At 41.3% G+C, this 19,769-nt stretch overlaps 1 protein-coding gene across 4 annotated transcripts in view; it reads left to right on the top strand.

Moving 5' to 3' along the window:
- Positions 1-19,769, top strand: part of znf385c (zinc finger protein 385C) — a 137,519-nt gene that overhangs the window by 78,641 nt on the left and 39,109 nt on the right. The window contains exon 1 of one of the 4 annotated variants that reach the window (XM_051074085.1): positions 10,268-10,710. The exons of the other annotated variants lie outside the window; for them this stretch is intronic. Coding sequence (XP_050930042.1) covers positions 10,701-10,710 — 10 coding nt within the window. The 5' untranslated portion in view covers positions 10,268-10,700. Of the gene's footprint in view, positions 1-10,267; positions 10,711-19,769 lie in introns of those variants that run through there. 4 annotated transcript variants of the gene reach the window in all.

The raw sequence follows: 19,769 nt of genomic DNA, 5'->3' as shown, positions 1-19,769 counted from the left end.
CTAAGTTGACCTTACTCAGTGTGAGGACGGTCACTAGCCACATTTATTATGTGAGGGGCCTTGCTTTCAACTCTGAATAACCTTATCTTTAGTGTACAAAGCAGCATTCTGCCACTTGCAATGACTCTCCTTCCCTTTATCTGAGTCAACGAGCACACTCACATTCCACTGACTGCCTTATTGTATTATTTATTGAACCCAGACACACACTCTTTCAAGGTGAATACCACCAAAATGTACAAATACTTTTCTGAGATGCTGTGCCTACATATAGTCATTCTTCACACTGTTCTTTTTTATATACATGTACAGTTAGACAACCAGTGTGTTTTACCAGAAATGATCGGCCTTTTTTACCTTAATTTTACTGATTACCATATTCAAATTAAAGTGAAAAAAAGATGGTTTAATTTGTTTTTCATTTGTAGCCTTAAGGCAATAAAAGCTAGAAAATTTGAAAGCAAGACATTTATGTAGGGTTTTTTTTTTTTTTAAATACATTATAGGTCAGGGCACTCTCGTGTGAATATGAGCAACACTGCAAAAACAAGAAAGCAAGAGTCTAATCTGTGGTAATATACAGCTTGGAGCCACTCAATTGATAATGAACGAGAGATTGATTTGTGGCCTTATGTCTATTATAGTATGGCATTAAAGCAGAGGACAAGCCTTTTATTAAACGTCTGTCAACCTGGCTGCTGTCACAGTAATCTAGTTCATATTTTTTCAAATTACTCACATCAGAGCTTTACATAAACCTGCCAGTGCAGAATAAATCACTCTAACATTTCTGCTTTTAAGTAATATTCATGCATATATCCTAAGACATGTCTGAACCATGCAAAAACATAACAATGATGCATTACAAGACAAAAATTTAGCACCGTTCCATTTCAAATTTTTTCATATGTGGCAGCAATGCAGCAAGTCAGTCTCTGAAAAGAATTTTTAAATGTATAACCCCTTTAATTATAGTTTGGACTGCCAAGGCAGCAATTAAGGAATAAAAGTACAAACCAGCATTATTCATTCATTGTACAGCATTAGTCACTCTCACAGACCTCGGGAATGGGGGAGTGAAAGATAGAAGAGTTAGAGTCTACCACACTGAGTCAGACATAAAAAATGAAAATTAGAAATAAAAGGAAGGAATAATGGACCATGCTTAAGATTGATTTATAGTTGTGCATACAGGGATTACGGTGTAGCACATGGCTGCTGTAGCTGTGCTGGAGATGATGTGTGCTTCCTCAGAAATGTAACTAAACAACAGGGTTATGACTACAGCTATGACTGCATTAAACTGTGATTAGTCAGAATCGGCTGCTTGTGTTCTCTCCTGCATGTTCCAGAGATTTCGAGTAAAGACAGAGGCTCTGCTATTTCCATGTCGACTCTTCTACTCACCAGTGACTTCCGAATTAAATAGTCGCGGAATAGTCTCATAGTCAGTAATGAAACAAGATGGACCTTCTCATCATGGCTCATCACACGTAGTAATAGTTTCAGTTACTGTGAGGAATGAAATCAAAACATGATGCAAACTGATCCCATACAAAAACTATTCTGTATATATTTACAGCCAGACTCCTTTTAACCACCTGTGTCAACCATAATTCCAGGTTTAGTATGTAAAGTGAATGTGAGTAAATGTGAACAACCATGCTATGTATTTAGGATTTGGAGAATACTAAATGATCATGAACATAATGACAGTTAAGTTAAAATTTAAATGGGATCCTGATCCTGAGTGTATTAATAATCTTTAAACATCAGGGGTTACCCAGAATATTATGATTCATCCTCTGGGGAACCTGAATATCCACAGCAAATTGGATAAAAATCCAGGGATGCTTTTTCTTCAAGGTACTTACTCATGGGTCAAAATGTTGGTGACTGAGACACCATGACCATGCTAAACAAAGTGTTAAAGTTGAACAAGATGTGGAAAAAGTCTCAAGACTGCTTTAAACACTTGGAACCTTCCTTCCTTATAGTAGTGCTCATAATGTATTACAGCTATCCATCGCCATAATTTTCCAAGGAAGACAGCAGCAGATGAGTTTGTCAAAATGTCGAGACTCTATTTATAGTTTCTATCAATGAATAAGTGAGTTGTTTTTCTTGAAAGCATTTCAGAGATAGCATTGCACAGGAGGGGGTCAAGTTCAACATGAGAAGCAAATGTGTCCAGATATTTTCACATTATATAATTGAGTGAGTTTTCACACGGATCCTCCATTCAGCCAAAGCGTTTGGTTATTCTTGGCAGCAATTACGTCAGTTTGACTGCGCACACTCTTTTTCTTTCTATTTCACTTGAAGCACGAAGCAGACATTAGGATTCCCACCTGCCTTTCATTCCCCTCAGCCAGCGGTTTCCCTCTCCACCTGATCTGTTTCACTCTCCCTCACCTCCTCCTCCTCATGCTCCTCTCCTTCATCTTCCAAGGCGGCAAAACACACTGATGATTTATTTATGTTAGGGAACCCATCTTCCCTTCTTTCCTTACAACTCTCTCTCTCTCTCATACACACACACACACACACACACTCTCTTTCACTCTGTCTCTTCCTGTGTTTGTCTGTCTGTGAAACTGCATGTGACAGTGATGCTAAATGGGGCGTCCTCTCTCCCGTTGTGATGAGATAGAATGTGCAGGTGGCAGAGCTTACAAGCACAACACACACACAATCTCTCGTCTCTATGGTGTCATGCTGAGATGACAGCATCTCCCAGCTCTGGGGTTAACCCATATGATCTAGGTATTTGACACTGCTCCTTGTTTTTTTTTTATTTATTTTTTTTTAAGAAACACACTTTAGCAGCCAATATGTCAAATGACATTAAGTTACGTCATCTGACGTGAGACAGATGTTAGTGATTATAATACATTCCCATTACTTGAAGAATTTTAAAGATAAAATCTTATCAGCTCCATATATCTGCTGCACTCAGAGTTATTTTTGGAACAGTATTATTCATTCATTCCCTGCACAGCGACAGGTTGCTGCATACAGTCTCGCCAGCTATATCGCCCACGACATTCACGTCTTATGTAAACAGGGGAAGCTAGGTGAAACTAAACCTTATGTTATTTGTACATGTAAAATATTACTCATAAATGAAACTGACAGGCCTGGCCTTGAGTCATTTAAAGTTGCTTACTTTAATAGGATACAGTTTTCAGGGCAGCACACTTTACTAGTTTAATAAGTTGTAACTAATGGATTTATTAATGCTTCATGAATCATTTATTGAAGGTTTGTAGTTCAGTTATAAGCCATTTGTAAGAATAACCTTTTGGTTGGCAAGCTGTGAGAAATCCTTTCTCCTCAGTGATTCTCCAGCATAATTTGTTTTATCTTTTTATCCAAGTGAAAGCGCTGCAGAACAGATACATTTATTAACAATGTATTACTGCACATTTGTAACTCCAGATGTGATGGATTATTAGAGTGAGTTATCTATAACGATAAAGGAGGAGGATGTAGGCTACACCTGAGTTTGTAAACGTTGCAGTAATAAGTTGTTAATAAATGTGCTTTGGTCCAATGCTCCGCAGCTCTTTTACAGGAGGTAAGTGGAGGTGAATTAAATGACAAATTAAAGAGCAGGATTAAAAGACAAAGTATGTTATGTTGAAAGAGAACACCAGCCAAATTGATTTTTTTCAAAATGACTACCCAAACATAGTTCTTACAGATGGCTTGTTTCACATCTATAAAATATTAATAGAATATTCATTAAACAAATTTGCCATTACATTGTCCCTACTAATAGCTTATTTCTGATCTAGAAGCAGAAATGAATTATTATAATCATCAAAAAATCCATTAAGTATTGGTAGCCAAGTCATGATGTCACATCCAGGTTAGCTTCTGTTCCATTAGCTTTTATAACTCAATACAATTATCTCATTCAGCCTTTCTGAAAAAATTAAATAGGTTCATGGGTTGTTGGTTGTTTTTTTTTTTTTTTTCATATTCCAGGACAAAGTTAAAATGATTACTATTTTAGTACACAAGAAAACTGCATCTGCCTTGAAAATTTACCAGTGCAGCAGCACGGGTATTTATTTCATCATTGCTTGGTTTCATTCATATGCACCAATATTCACTCTTTTCTTAAGTAAGTTTTTCAACTTAGTTGTAGTCTAGTTGTAATCTCTGATGTTTCATAAACCTTTACATTGCTCATAGCCCCTCAACTTGCTCATGGACTTAAATTTTCTGCCTACCCATGACATTTAATCCACAGTCATCAAAGGTTTATGGGAAATGGTGTTTAAAATGCTGCTAAAAACAGAAATAATGAATAAATTAAGACACCAGGCTGATTTTTAAAAAATACCATTTTTATCTAAACATATAAAGTTATTGTTGACACAGATTGGATTTTCGGGTTATTAGCATAGTTACAAATGACAATGAAATTTTGAATGAGGTTTTTTAGGTCCTAAACAGAACTGAATGTTCATATGTAGTAACATGCTTGATTTGAAAGTCGTGGATTTAATAGTAAGGGAAGTATTATGTTCTAATTTTTGAAATATTGTGAATATTTTAAAGTGGGCAAGGGGAGGGGACTATCAAGGTAACTAATCACGTAAAACTTGATTTTATTTTTTTTTTTGCCCTTAATACACATGGCAAGAGCTGGCTCCAGGTGCTTTTATGGGACTGGGCATCTTACACTGTCACCTATCAGCATCTGTCTTTCTTGTCTGCCAATCTTCAGATTACTTTAGCGTCTCACAGTGAACCCTCTCAGTGCTCCTCCAACCTCCTGTCAGTCTTTCTGTCACTGTGTTAGTTAGTCTCTCTGTCAGTCAGCCAGTCAGGTAGCCAGTCCAGGCCGTCACGCTCCAAAGGTGTTCCCTACCCCACTCTTCAATTCATTTATTTATTTGTCAGAGAAAGGGGGTAAGAGAGGTGTGGGGAGACAGAGATTTGGTCTAGTGAGAGATGGTGAAGAGGGAAAATATGCCAATAAAGTAAGCAAAGTGAAAGAGAGATTGAGAAAGAGGGAGATAGAGCGATGTCAGTTTGGAGGGTGCGAGCTTACTGTCAGAACGAGAAGAGAGTGTGAGGCAGAGAAGTAAAAGGAGAGAATGTCCAGAGTTTACTTTAGAGAGAGATGTTATTTTACTGAGAGCGAGAGTTGATGGTTTAGAGAGAAAAAGGGGGGGGGGGTGAAAGCTGTTAGTTTTAGAGAGAGAGAGGACTGAGAGGGCAAGAAAGGAAAATTGTTAGTTTAGAGAGAAAGATAGATGGCTGTTTGCCTCCTCTGCTGCCAGTCATTACCTAGTCAAGCCTCAGCAGCAGGTTGGCAGAGCGAGCTCTAATTGAGGAGGCCGGTGGCTCGGAACAGCAGAGAGAGAGGCAGTGCTAGCTTTCCTCTTTTGCTTGTTCATAAATTAGCCTGTCAGTCATTACGTACGTCCAGGCATGTGGTTGGGATCAGAAAACACGATTTCCAAACACATTTGCATTCGTCACAAGTTCCCATACTATTAAGCAGAAGCTCATAAAGCCGGCCTGTGTGCATGTTTTGTAGCATTTACAGTGAATACCACGTAGATACTGTTTGATAAATTTTACAAAAGATGATTTCTGTGCAGTGATGTTGGCAACAGAATAAAGAAGATAATGTATAGCCATGCATCAATCAACTCCCAGAGGAGTGGCAGCAGTGGCAGTTTTATTCAATAAACCACAACTCCCAGATCATCATTCTCACGCTTTTGTACATGCCCACTCAACAAAAACAGCTGTGACACTCTCATCACGCTCTTGCATGCCTGCTGCCTATTAGAAAACAAACAGGTGGAGATTACGAGGCTGTCACACGTTGACAGGTATTGATCAGGCTGCTCCTGAGAGACAGCTAAATGAACTTCAAGTCAGCACCAAAGGGAGGCTTTCTGGGGTTTTGTTGCAATCTGTTAATGACTAATACAAGTTAGTGATATGTGGGGGAATGGAGGGAGGAGACGCGAGTGGTAGGATATTGTAGAGATGCCCAGATGCCACTGCTAAAAAGATGTCACATAGTATTAGGCTTGCACGCTGCCGTACTATCGTCACTGTCATCCTCTCAGGTGACAGCAGCTATCTCCATATTTCACGCTTCCTCTTCCTTCCTCCCCTCAGGTCTCACGCCTTCACTGTCACGCTGTCCCGAAGCACCCACAATGCCCACCCATCCCCATCCCACCCCACAGCCCATCCACCCCGAACCAACCGGTCCCACTGCAGTGACAGTGCTGGCATGCTACAGTGCTCACACGCACTGCATGATAATTACAAGGCGCTCACCTCTTTTGTAGCCTCCACCTTACCCTCCCATCCTCAAAATCACATAAACAGTGTAAACAGACAACAGTGACTTTCAACATTTCTGTGCATCTGCCACATTCATCTCAAATATTCCACCTTAACTTATATTTGAGGCTTTAAATCAAGACACATTGACCAAATTTCACCATATGATCATTTAATGTTAATATTGTGTCGCCTGGAATCACAAACAGCTGTACACAGATGTGTGCTTCTTCCTGCTTAGCACATTCAAATCACCAACCCATGCCACTAGTACCAGAGTTGAGGAAAGACAACACAATTTTGTTAGACTCAAGTGTGACCTTTTCCTCTCTCCAGGGTCTGTCACTCATCACCATAGATACTCAGCTCTCGGCAACCAGTCCACCAGTGTTAACTGCAGATTCAATGTCCCCACACTAATGAAGAGAAACAATCATGCCATTATTTGACCTGCCCAGCATTACAGCAGTTACACCGTGGCAACTTGAAATGAGCAAGTATGCTAAAATCATATATTCTGCTATGAGTGTGTCAAATTATCAGTCTTACACCTGGCTGAACAGTATAATCCCAAAGAGCAAATATTCTTTCAAACTCACGATCTGCACTGCAATTTTCTCTCCTCTTGACGAGTCAGTCAATCTAGCAGCTATGAAAGCTTACAAGATTCTCTGCCAGTGAAGTTGGCCGATGAGGCTAATTGTGCAATTTTCACTTGGTTTGAGAATAGTTTTTTTCAAGAATAAACTAGTAGTTAATTAATAATAATATTTTTTGAAATGGACATTTATTTATTCTACTATATTCATCTTACATTTATTAGTTCATGTTTGGATAATTAGTAGTCCCCAATATGATGTAATGTGTTTTAATGTGATAAGTGATATCCTCTTAAATAAAACCAAAAAGGATAAGGATGAAGCCAAAGTTTATTATGCCCACCCTCCCTTTGTACATTCACCAAGACACCAAGTACCTCATTATATTCCCCACTTTGTATTTAAACTATATACTGTAAATCAATAAATAACTAGAAAATCCTCAAAACAAACAAAAAGAAGATAATTGCAATCCTTTGATCTTTTCCCTTTACATTTATTTATTTTCATTGACATCATTTTCTATTTCTCCACCTTACACAAATATGTAGTGTGTGGGCTATTAATAATAGAATTATCAAGATCACACTCAGCACTTATCTCAGGTATCTCTTTAGCAAGGTCAGGGCCCACATTGACAAATAAATTATAAATTTTCTTGGCAAGGTTTGCCCTCAACTAGTTTTAACAGCTTTAACTGTTAGCACACATTGAATTCGAGATATTCAGTGTTTCAAATCCTTAACACTGAAAAAACTAAAGGTTTCTTATTCAGATGTAGCAGGACTAGATGTTTAATGAAATACATGTTTTCAAGTAGCTCGTGTCAGACTTTTTTAAGAAGAATACAATTTCAAGACAAAAACATACTATACATCTTTGGCACAGCAGTGCTTTGAGCTAAACTCTAACACTAGCAGTTTAAAACTCTTTGTCACTTTGACAATGGTAATATGTTGATGTTTACCATGCATAATGTTTGCCATGTCCAGCTGATGGGAGTGTCAGTAGTTTACAACTGAAGAGGTTGTATTGTACGCACATCATCCAGCTTGGATCAAAATGTTTTTATGAAATGTGAAATTACCTTTTTATTAATGTCGCTAGGTTAGCAAATATTTAGTCATGCATTTAGTATTAGACAAATCCTCCAAGTCAGATGATCATTAAAGTGATTACAACTCATCCTGCGGAGGAGATACAGTAAATCTTTGTACCAAATTTGGTGGCAATTTGTCCAAAAGTTGTTGACTTATTTCAATAAAAAACAAAAATATCAACCTCATAGTTAGAAGAAAGTCAGGGGAATACCAAACTCATTAGAATACATCATCTAGGCAAATTTGGTTCTAGTTCATCAAGCAGAATAAGTAAAAAATCTTTACCTGCTGCTGGTGCTTAAGGAAAAGGTGGAGGTTCACCAAAGTCATTAGGATTCATTTTCTGGGGACCATGAATGTCTTGGCAATCCATCCAGTAGTTGTTTAGATATTTCAATCTGGACCAAAGTGGCAGGCCAACCAACAGACCGACATTGCCATCCCTAGAGGCAAGCAGCTAGCAAGGCTATAAACAAAAGATTATGTATTCACATTGAGGGCAACAACATAATTTGCATGACACATGTTTCTCAGTAGCTTTCTTTTGTTGCTTAAAGGAAAATTAAATTTTAATGGCTAAATACTACAGTATATTGTTTGCTAAAATGAACAGTCCTACTACCCCGACTGAAAAATGTAACTATGTTACCACCTTTTAACATATAGAACAAATAGGCTAGAACAAATCAGGCTGACTGGCTGAGGCTGACTGATGCAAAGCTTGGAGCCATTCCCATGTTTCTAATTAGCCCCGGCTCTGGCATGCCAGCCAGTAGGCCAATGGTTGGCATGAGGCAACAGGACAGCCCAGCTGCCCCTGTGTCCTCTGCTCTGCCCCAGGGGAGAGTTTCTGGGTCCACTGCTGCCTTCAGTAAATGGCGAGGGAGAAGAAACCTGAATTGGAGGGGAAAGGTAGCTCACACCCCGCACAACACTCTGTCAGAGGCAATATTTCATGTTTAAGGGGGAACTCTCCATCAGCAATCTGATCTCTACACTGCTGCTACCCTCCACATCCACACTTGCAAAATTAGCCTGTGGAACGGCACTCAAACTGCACCATAACAAACTGACTGATAAACAGCATGAATCATGAATACATTACTGATGTACAAGTATGAAATTAGAACATTTACATGCACAATAGAGACAGCGGATGAACCTTTAGTATTTCTGGTTGCACAGTGGATGTCAGGAACAGTCGAGACGCATTTTGAAGGCTTTTTCTCACAATGATGACATGAACACAGCAGCACCAGCAGGCATTTCAGCCAAACCAGCAAGTGCAAGAAAATGGAAAAAGAGCAACAAGAGATAAAGGCAGAGAAGAAGAGGGAGAGAGAGAGAGAGAGAGAGAGAGAGAGAGAGAGAAAGATAGATCAGGAAGGGGGAGAAAGGGGGAAAGAAGGGGAAGTGAACTGAGAGCGGGAGAGAGGCGGAGAGGGAGCAATTTAATGCTGTAATTAAGTTCCTGATAGCACCCTGGGAGATGTGCTTTGGCATAGCTCCAGGACAGCTTAGCATTGCACCAAGGCTCTTCAACTCACAGTCTATGCTCTCACACACACACACACACACACCATTTGAACAAACAGAAATTTAATATGAGCAGGCTCTCTGTGCTCTCGAGCCAATTCCGAATCCCAGAATATGTGTCAACTTCCCCAAATGATGCATCGACAAGAAGAGACACAAAGGAGGAGCAGACTGGCAAGAGCGATGGCTGCGAGAAACCATCACTTGCAGTCACTCTCACGTCGCTCTCACTAACACACTGTCGTGCACACGAGGCAGCTGCCTTGACAAGTGCACACAAATCATCCTTATGAGAGCACGAATGGAAACCTGTCAGAACCTTTTCTCTCCCTTAATGTTTACAGTGCTCCTATTGTGCCTCTGCCACCCAAAGCTTTTCAATGCCTTCTGCTGCACCTCCTGCTTTTCTTTTTCTTTTTCCACTCTACTCTTCGGCTTGGTGGCAGGATAGAAGTATAAGGGAAACATATCAGTTATAGTGCTGACCTGTAAGACAGCGAGTTTGGAGTTTGACAAGTCAGGCTAATGTGCTGCCAAGTTGTACAGGTATGAAGGCTATGAAAAATAACAGCTAATTTCCCCATCTGTGCATTCCTGTCAAGTTAAAAGGTGTTCACAGAGAGGAGGAGAGAGAAAGAGGTAGGACTACAGAGAGGAAGGGATGACAAGGAGAGAGGAGAGTGAGGGAGAGCGACAGAGGGAGAGAGAGAGAGAGAGAGAGAGAGAGAGAGAGAAGGAACAGGCAATTACACCCAGCTTCTCTCCAGCAGCCCCATTCCTCGCCTCCTTCAGGCCAAGCGGAGCAGCAGCACGAGCAATAGGATTTTAACAGAGGATAACGCGCATCAATAGGATCTGAGATTTCCCGGGGATTGGTCACCAAAGACGTGGGAGAAAAGGATACAGTACTGCCAAGACAGAGTTGTCATAACAGAGACAAGAGTGTGGGGAGGGAAACAAGTCAGTCGGAATCGGCTCCAGCAGATTTCGAGGCTCTTTACAAGTATAGGACGCCTCCAGATTCGCACCTGTGCGTCGTGCATGTCCCCCCTATAAAAGTGCGTAAATTTTTTTAAACCGTCTTTACGCACGGTGACACGCCGAGCTGGAGACACGCGGTTACGGTCCTGGACGCACGATGCTGATCGGTGAGTGCTAAGACACCTTTAGTACTTCATTCTTTGCCGGTGATGATGTGGCTGCGCTGAGTATAGTACTCTCTGACACATCTATGAAGGATACGAGAAATATCACAGCTTAGGTCCGCGTGGACGTTATAGAAATGTTGCAGCGGTTCTATCAGAGAGGCAGTTATCTTAAAGTGCGTTAATATGAATCAAAACACATCAGTGATGGGAACGTGCGCGCAGACAGTGGCCGACAGGAATATTAGAAATACAGGGGGTTCTGTAATTAGAACAGAAATGAAAATGTATCGATTAAGTTATATGAAGCTCAAAATAAATCCCCGAAATCCAAATGTGTGCGTCCTGCCTGGTGAGGACGGGAGTAACGGACACTTCAGCCTGCTTATTATGTGCAGAAGTTTGGACTTCTATCGGAACTTAATGATTAGGAGATTAACGATCATGTTCTAATTAGCTCTTTTCAAAGAGAGAAAGTCCGAAAGCATCCGCGGTTTCTTTGGAAATAGGCTCACGGAAATCTGACCTGTCTCCTCAAACATCAATCTGACACCGAATAAAAATCACCGATCACCTCTACCAGCAAATAATGAACAAAATAAATTTCGTTTGAATTGACTGTGCTGGAATTATTGGCTATTTGTAAACCAGTATTGATTTGACTGCGTGAGCAGGGTAATGTGAGGTTATGTGAACGTATTAGAAATTGAACGTGAAGAGCAGTGGTTTTATTCCCATGACATTTATTTTGCCCGTTTTCCCAAGAGCGTTAAATATTCATCTAAAATAATCAATAAACATTTATTTTCAGAAGTCCCACTGAGCCCTCAGACAATTACACGTCAATTTGTTTTTATTGATAAAAATGATCACCTTACCTGACCTATTAAAGGAGGGGTTTAAAATCAATTTGTTGATTTCTCAAACTTTTTTAATGTAGGGAAAATTCTAAAACCTTGACTATATTTGATATTTCTGATTGAATGTGACACTGGTATGGCTGCCAATGAAAAAAACTGACCCACTAAATCCAGAATAGAGAGCTGCATTTGCATAATGAACTCAATCTTGTCTCTGATTATGTCAGACAATAAAGGTGTAGTTTTCTTTTGTTTGGGCTGAGCTGAGGGATAACTAATGGATCTGTGCTGCTCTGTTTCCGTGCTTCACCTGAAACACTGATTTATGGCCACGGCTCAATCTTCTCCTCCTTTCCCTTGACAAAAATTCTAACATATCAGCGTTTCTCTGTGTGGATAAATCTTTGAGTTCGTCCTTTCATTTCAGAGACGATGAGACAGAAAATGTAAGAGAATGTGAAAATTTAAATCACCAAAGAAAATACACTTGTAGTCTATTTACTGACTTGGGTGTAATGGTTATACCCACACAGGCTCACCAGGCCTCTGGATGTGATGGATCTCACTATGAGGGAGATTGTGGGGTGCTTTGAGATCTCTGTGTTCTTAAAATGGCTTCGGTACATGGGCCAACGAGTCATGCAAATGGATGCCACATTAGCATTTCTCCAGATATTTACGTCTCCTTTCAAACGCCACCTCTTAATCCCTCCACCACTGAGGACGGATGCACGCGAGACACCAAAGCCTTCAGCATGGAGGTGTTTGACTGAAATGTTGTCTTCTTCTCTCTCTTGTCAGGGTTCTCTCCCCCTTGGCCTTTTATTCAGCTCATAAAAGAGCAGCTCTACTGTCAAGTGGAGCTCTAACTACCCAGGCCTTTGTCTTGTGCTGATTTCACCTCAGCCATTATGTCGTGTTAAAAAGCTGCTCGGTGGGTCACAGGGGAGCTCTGTGGCTGCTGCAGCTTCTTCTCAGTACCAGATAACAACCATTCGTTAACGACGACGAGATTATTTACCACGTTGTTGCCTTCTGAGAGGAGGCACTGCTTCCTTTCAGTATTGCTTGGAAGAGTTGAGGAGGAAAAGAGACGAAACGGGGGGCTCGACCTCATCTCACTTCACCCATCCATCCACAACCCCCCTATCACCCCTCAAGCAGTGGACAGGTTGTGAGGCTGTGGGAGGGCTGATTATAGGCCTGTCCCTGTGGGAGTGGGTGCCATTCTTCCTCTTCCACTCCTTTTTTTATCTGCCGGATCTGGGGTGGAGGGGTGGGAATGCATGGGAAGCAGGGTTAATCTGCACTAAACAGGGTTGAAGCTTGATAAGGGCTAATTATGTGGGGTTAGGGTTACAGTCTGTGACCACTCAGTGGGGGCTTGCCACACCCTGAAAGCAAGGCTACGACAGACTGACGGAAAATAATAAGTAGAAAAGTATGTTTTATTTTAATTAATTTATTAATTTATTTATTTAGAGGTATGAGAAATTAACTGTCAACATATTCCCAAATTCGGAACCCAAACTTACATTCAATATACATCCTAACTGGCAGTCCTTGACCTTGAGATGTCCGTGTCTACTTGCCCTTGGTTCCAGATTTAATGTATAATGGCTGGAGGGGTTCCCAAGCAACAGGGAGCAATAGTACGTCTGTTTGAAGTGGCTGCGCAGGTGGAGGGGGTGTAAATGAGGAGGTTAATGAAAAGGCTGTGCTGTTGGATTGAGGGCTTTGGTCCGTTTCCCACCAACTCCACATGTGCAACATCATCAAACCATCAGCCTCTTAGACCAACAAGCTCTTCCTCGAGTGTGTACTTTGCTAAACGTTTGTGCGTTTTTGGTTAAAAGCAGCTGTGGGCTTCTGTCTGGACTGAATGAGTGTGTGTATGTGTGTGTGTGTATGCGCGTCTGTGCACATGCATGCAAAAGCAAAGCCTGAGAGGCGATGAGACATTATGATGGATGGATCTCCCGAGCCTCCTGTCTCTTCGTTCATCCCTCGTGGGCCAGAGGGATGAAAATGGCAGTTCTCCAGCTCCTGCTCAGCCCACTTCTACCTTCTCTCTCTCTCTCTCTCCTCTCTCTCTCTCTCTCTCACTCACACACACACACATATGCACATACAGGTACACAGAGACAAATAACCCACTGCTCTATTAGCTCAACAAACACCCTACCTCAAATGACAAATCTGTAGTCAAACTGACTTTTTTATTTTTCATTACCTCAGCCCCTATTAGTCTGTGTCATCTTTGTAAAGACCCCTGTGAGAGTGAAAAGAATGTCTATTACTACCATGAATAGTAATATATATTATTTCATATTTATGGTTTCTCATCTTACTGCATTTTATATGTTGTCCCTCTGGAGTGAAGTTCTATCCCAATTTTATGCAGCAGTCGATGCATTTGTGTGGCTCTTCTTCACTTTAATGTGCCAGTCAGCCATTGCTTCCAGGTAACAGGAACAATGGGACATGTTATCTGTCCAAAACTCTTTCTTTCTGGGTTTTTTTTTTTTTTTTTTTTAGTCTCGCTTTAGTCGCTATTCTTGATCTTGTTTTATCTTTCCCAGTAGCGATCAGTCCAGGAGGTGGTGTGAGTTTAAAAACTGATTCTATTCATGGAAGCGCTCACAGTCTTGCATATCATCAACCTCTGATGTTCTTCTTAGGAGTCGATTTGTGATGAAATGTTGGTATCTGAGAATGAGTCACACCTTGTACACATAATACAGTGTGTCATATGGCAGCACATACTCTGTAGGTACTCTCTGTATGATTGCAGTATGTTAAAGGTGGAAAATTAGCATAGCCTGTTCTTCACCTCTGACATCCAAATTGTTGGTGGTTGACTTGCATTGTCTCTGTCATCTGAAGTATGTAACAGATGCCATTCTGAAGTTCTATTCATTTACTTATTTTAGTTTCGGGGTTTTATTCCTGCATTTTTGGAAAATAGGGAAAACTCTGCTTTATCTCTTTACCAAACTCCACTGTTATTTACACAAAATGTACAGGAATATAACACTTCATAAATCCAAGTGAAATGCTTACATTTGTATGTAAATGTGTTTCAGTGTGTAGAGTGTTTTTTTGTGTGTGAATTGTATTTAGAAGGGGTTGGGGAGCGGGGGTGAGTGGGTGGACTGTGGCAGCAGCAATAATTAGACCTGTCTATATGGTCCTGCAGAGGCCTATCTGACATGTCAAAGGTCAGCAAAGAGCAGAGGTCACAAGTCAATGAACTTACCAAAAGGTTACCTATTCCATGTTAGTTTTCCCTGAACCCCATGGATATTCATGAGATCTTTATATACACATATTGTATGCTCTTTGCAGTGGAATGTCAGAGTGTAATTTGTGTTGTGACAGAAGCTATATGTGTCTTCTTTTGCACATACAGCGTTTGTATGCACAGTTCATACGTGCCCCTTTCTGGCCTCGGGCCCCCCTGTGGGGAAAATGCCTATGTGTGAGTGACAGTTCAAGTCATTTCACTGAAGTGACAGCGTGGGTTTGATTGGCCCGCCCGCTGAAGTGATGGCTTCAGGATGCCGAGAGCTGCAGGCATATGTGAGGCCCAGCGGGAGCTCTGACAACATGAGAAATGGTCCCACGCTACACTCGGCACCAAAACCTCACCACTTAGCCTCTCATTCCCAGGGTGTTAAGGCTAAAGAGGGAGGCCTTGGATAGAAACAGCGACACATCACCTTCCAGCGTTTCGTGGGTGTGTATGTGTCCGTGTGTGTGTGCGCGTGATTGTCTGTTTTTCTGCACTTGTGAATTCATCAGTCTTCAGCAGCTAATGCAGCTTTCAACTGAAGTGGGTGACTGTAGTCCTCCACTTCATGGTCTGACCTTGACTTAAATGAGCGAGAGAAGAGTTAAAGGCCTTTAAGAACGACAGACTGGAGGATGAGAAAAAACACAGCTAAAGAAAAGACGGAGCAGACAAAGGGGAAAAAGAGTTAGAAACTGAGACAGGTGTTAAGAGAGAGGATTGAAACACAAAGGGAATATAGCCTAAAAAGGAGACATCTCTTCTGTGCTTCTCACTTCTCTCTCTGTCTCAAGTGTATTTCTAAGTCATCAAACCAGACTGTCTATATAACCACCCTGGCTCTCCAAGCTCAAGGATCAGCGGCTGAGAAAGTAACAAAGGCCATCGATTTTACAGTCAGCTCCAGCCATCAGAACCTAGTGCCCTGAGCACCGATCTGCAATACTCTAGGGTCCAATGCGCATAATAGAGAGCAGCTAGTGTGTAAACGGTGGTAAGTGTAAACAGAAGACGCAGTGATCCAGCTCTAATGGCTGTCTCTGCTCCAGCTCTTTGTTAGCCGTCGGGATGCTGACCTCCACCTGTACTGCACGCCATCTCACAAGCGTTTAACAGCCCACCGCTCACCAGATTAATTAAAGTGGCTGGGAATTAATGGCCAATCGTCGCCCTAGATGCAAATACATGCAAGCATGGATTATAAGAAAAATGACAAGTGCACTAAGAAGCTCTAATCTGAACATAAACAAATACCACAGAACTCAAAAAAGCTATCACTCTCAATTTGATTAACAGCTCTTTTAGTAGACAGAAGATCACTAAACAAACAAACAAATCTAAATTATTAATGTTTTCTGGCACAGTTAAAGGTTTGTTTACATTTGTAAACAGCAGTAAAAAAAGGATCTCCGTCCCTTAACACTTAAATTATGTATGTGAATAGATTTTACATTTATAAAATTAAGGATTGGAGTCTTAGGAAATGTGTAATTAATTGTAAAAATGCAGTCCCAACACATAAATAATAGTATACATTTTTTACAGACACACAAACACACACACACAAAAGGTAGAGCTCAGCTGCACCAGCTGAATTGCTGTGCCCAAACTACAAATGAATAAACATAAATCAATTGACAAAATGCAATCACCAAAACATATAGTTTGCATTTTCTGTGCACACACACACACAAGATGCAATCACCAATATATATAGTAAGCATTTTCTGTATACAAACACACACCTACACACACACACACATGGAGACACATACAAGTTGGCAGGGCTTGCACACACAGGAACACACTTTGGCAATTTATGATGCACATAAATGAAAAAACAGAAACACAAATACATAAATTCTAGGAGCCTTTTTTTGTTCACACACCCACACAGACACACACTTAAATGCAATCAGCGGTATAAATTTGTTGTGTAATCAGGCTGCAGTGAGTACACACACACACACAGCGTATGAATATACATGGGTAAATGAGCTGATAAAAATGCAGTTGCAAGTACATAAATACAGTGGGTGTTTTTGGGAGCACAGACATAATTATATATAAAACATGTAGAGAATGTACAAGCTCTGTACATCTCTAATCATCTAAAGCCTTCTGTTTAGTTCAGCTGTTTCACTTCTTTGTGATGATATTCTGCACTACAAAGGTGTCTGTGTGTTGTTTCTGAGTTTGTGTGTGTGTGTGCTGGCCTGCATCTCTAAAAGAAATTGGCATTATTTTTGCCTCTTTTTGTCAGTACTGAGCCGCTGTGGAGAGAGCCTGACTGGGAATGATCAGCTCTAATGATTTTATGAGAGTCTACATGATTAATGTTGGCACAGTAGTGTGTTTGTGAACAAACCTCTCTCTCTCCCCCCCTCCTACTCCACCCTTTCTCCCTCATCTCGAAAGGGACTCAGAGAGAATATCCAGTCTCAGTGTGTGCTGATTTCTGTGGCGCTAGCTGCCGTTCGCCACATTAGTGTGTGACAATGGGTCTCTTTGAAGTGGGTTATTCTAGCGCGGCTCACAGCCCAGCGCAGCGGAGAAGATGTGCCAGCTTGCTGTGCAGACAGGGCCAGCTACGGGCACGGGGATAGACAGAAGGCACAGACGTGCACGTGCACGCCCGCACAGACAAAATACCGGGGTCAACACAATAGCTTTCACACCCACATCCTCTAAATACGCTTTATATAAGTACTTCCATCGCAGACAAAAGCCAAGCACTCCTCCTCTTTATGCATCTGCCTCAAAGCACAACACAGCACGGCCTGCGCCATCCTGCCATCACTTCATCAACAATCCACCCATCTATCATCCATCCATCCATCCATCCATCCATCCATCCTCTCCCTCTGTTTTTTCTGTCCTCCTCTGTTCCCTCTGTAGGCCCAGTCCAATCTGAAAGCTTAGTTGAGCTCCGTCTCTCTCGGCTTATCTCCAAAAGCTGCCTCTTTCATTTGAGTAAATGCCTTCATTCCCAGCTCCTCTATGAGGAAGCTGATAAGGGATGTCTTTTATCCACAGCAGATAGGCTTTTTCCCCCCAGCCCAGTGTGGGTGCTTGGGTGTATTTATACGCCTGCGTGGCATATTCAAAATTATGTGTGAGAGATTATATTTGTGAGTCTTGTATCAGTGTTTTTTATATATATTTGTGAGACTTATATGAACAGTATTTTTTCATGTAGGAGAATAGCTCATGGTGTAAATATGCAGCGCATCATGTTTCCAGCCATCTTCTCGCACTGCTTATCATTCAAATGTGGCATTTCTATGATTACACATAATCACACAAGGCTGCTGCAACCTCACAGGTGTCTCTAATAGGAGGTGATTAAGTGGGACAAGCTAATCATCGCAGTGCCTTACTCACGTATGTGTATGTGTGCAACGTATGTGTTCAAGAGGAGAAGCTGTCTAACGAATTGATCAGGGCTGCAGAGTGGATTTGTTGCCAGGCGTGGAGAGATTAGTTTTGTCTGTGTTTGACTCAGTCTAAGCTGTGGCCAAATGCTGCACTTCTGTCTCCACTCTAACACAACAAATATATCGATTGGCCTTTGATGCTGCAAATGTCACAGCTTCAGTGAAGATATTTTTAAAGTGTTAAGAATGAGACTCAAGGCTGTGCTGAACATGCTCCAAACCATCTCAGTTTTTGTACTTTAAATCTGTTCAATTTTTCCTAGAAATTGTCGATCTGTATCTGTCCATTTGCTTGCTTCTGTTTCTCTCTGGTTACAGTCCCACTGGTTGTGTCCTGCTGTGTCTTGGACAGCTGTGTTACAGGAGCACAGAGTGGTGTAGCAGGTGGTAGCACCACTGCTTCTCTCTGATCTGGGTGAAAAATCTCTCTTCCTGTAGTAGTTTGAGGCCCAGAGGAGCAGCCCCTGCTCTCTTTTAGCCTCAGCGGAAGACACAGCTTGTCTCCTTAGATCTACATTTTCAGACATTGCCCGGCCCATTTGGAGCTCCTGCCCTTCCCCCTCAAGCAAGCAAACCGCGGTCATTCTCTCAAGGGACATATGAATAAAATTTGTAAAGCTATTGGAGCCAGCACAAGAAAAATACTCCTCACTGGTCCCCACGGATCCCCAACCTCATTGACTTGGGTTTGTTTGCTGGAGGCCAACGATTGTGTTCAGGCTGATCTTAGCAGAATGGCAAGCGCAGAGTCAATGAGAAGGATGCATTAGCGGCTCTGCATCTATTAAAGCTGCTTGCTGTGGTTGAAGCCAGGCACCACTTTGCAGGGATTTATCAATCCGCTTACCAAAGAGAGGTGATTGAATTCATTTGCTTACTAATGAGGAGGGACTGTGAATTGTACACTTCCCCGGCTACACTCGCACCTGTTAAAACCATTTGCTTATTACTGCAATCAAATCCAATGTTCGCTCGCTGTTACAATCAACCCGCTTTTTGTCACCTCATCAGCTGCCTTTGTGCCGTCGTGGTACTTCAACCCATTTCATATTTGCTGGTTTTCGTTGCCTTCTGGCAGTAGGGGTTGGAGCTGCCTTTTTGCTGTTAATTTAGCAGCAGGATTTGTGTCGTGTTCCACTGTGTCTTTATGACCTTAAGCTTTTGAATGAAATTTTTTACCAATTTATGCTGTTCGACGACTTTTCTAGAAACAAATCCAATTACCTTGAAACAAAGCAGAATTTTCATATCACACTTCTGAGCAGTAACAATTAGAAAATGTGAAGTTTTCTTATAATCAACTCTACATCAGTTGAAATGGTTTGTTGAGGTGATTTTTTTTTTGTGCTTTTGTGTGATGCTATACAAAACACTCAATTGTAATCAAGTCCAATCAAATAACTGTGTCAGCTCTTGTTCGCTCTCTTTATTTTTCTCAGCCAATCAACAAAATTGATTTTATTAGAGGTAATT

Source organism: Lates calcarifer, linkage group LG11 (assembly GCF_001640805.2).
Source record: "Lates calcarifer isolate ASB-BC8 linkage group LG11, TLL_Latcal_v3, whole genome shotgun sequence".
Classification (NCBI taxonomy): domain Eukaryota; kingdom Metazoa; phylum Chordata; class Actinopteri; family Centropomidae; genus Lates; species Lates calcarifer.
This window is presented reverse-complemented; position numbering and strand designations above follow the sequence as displayed.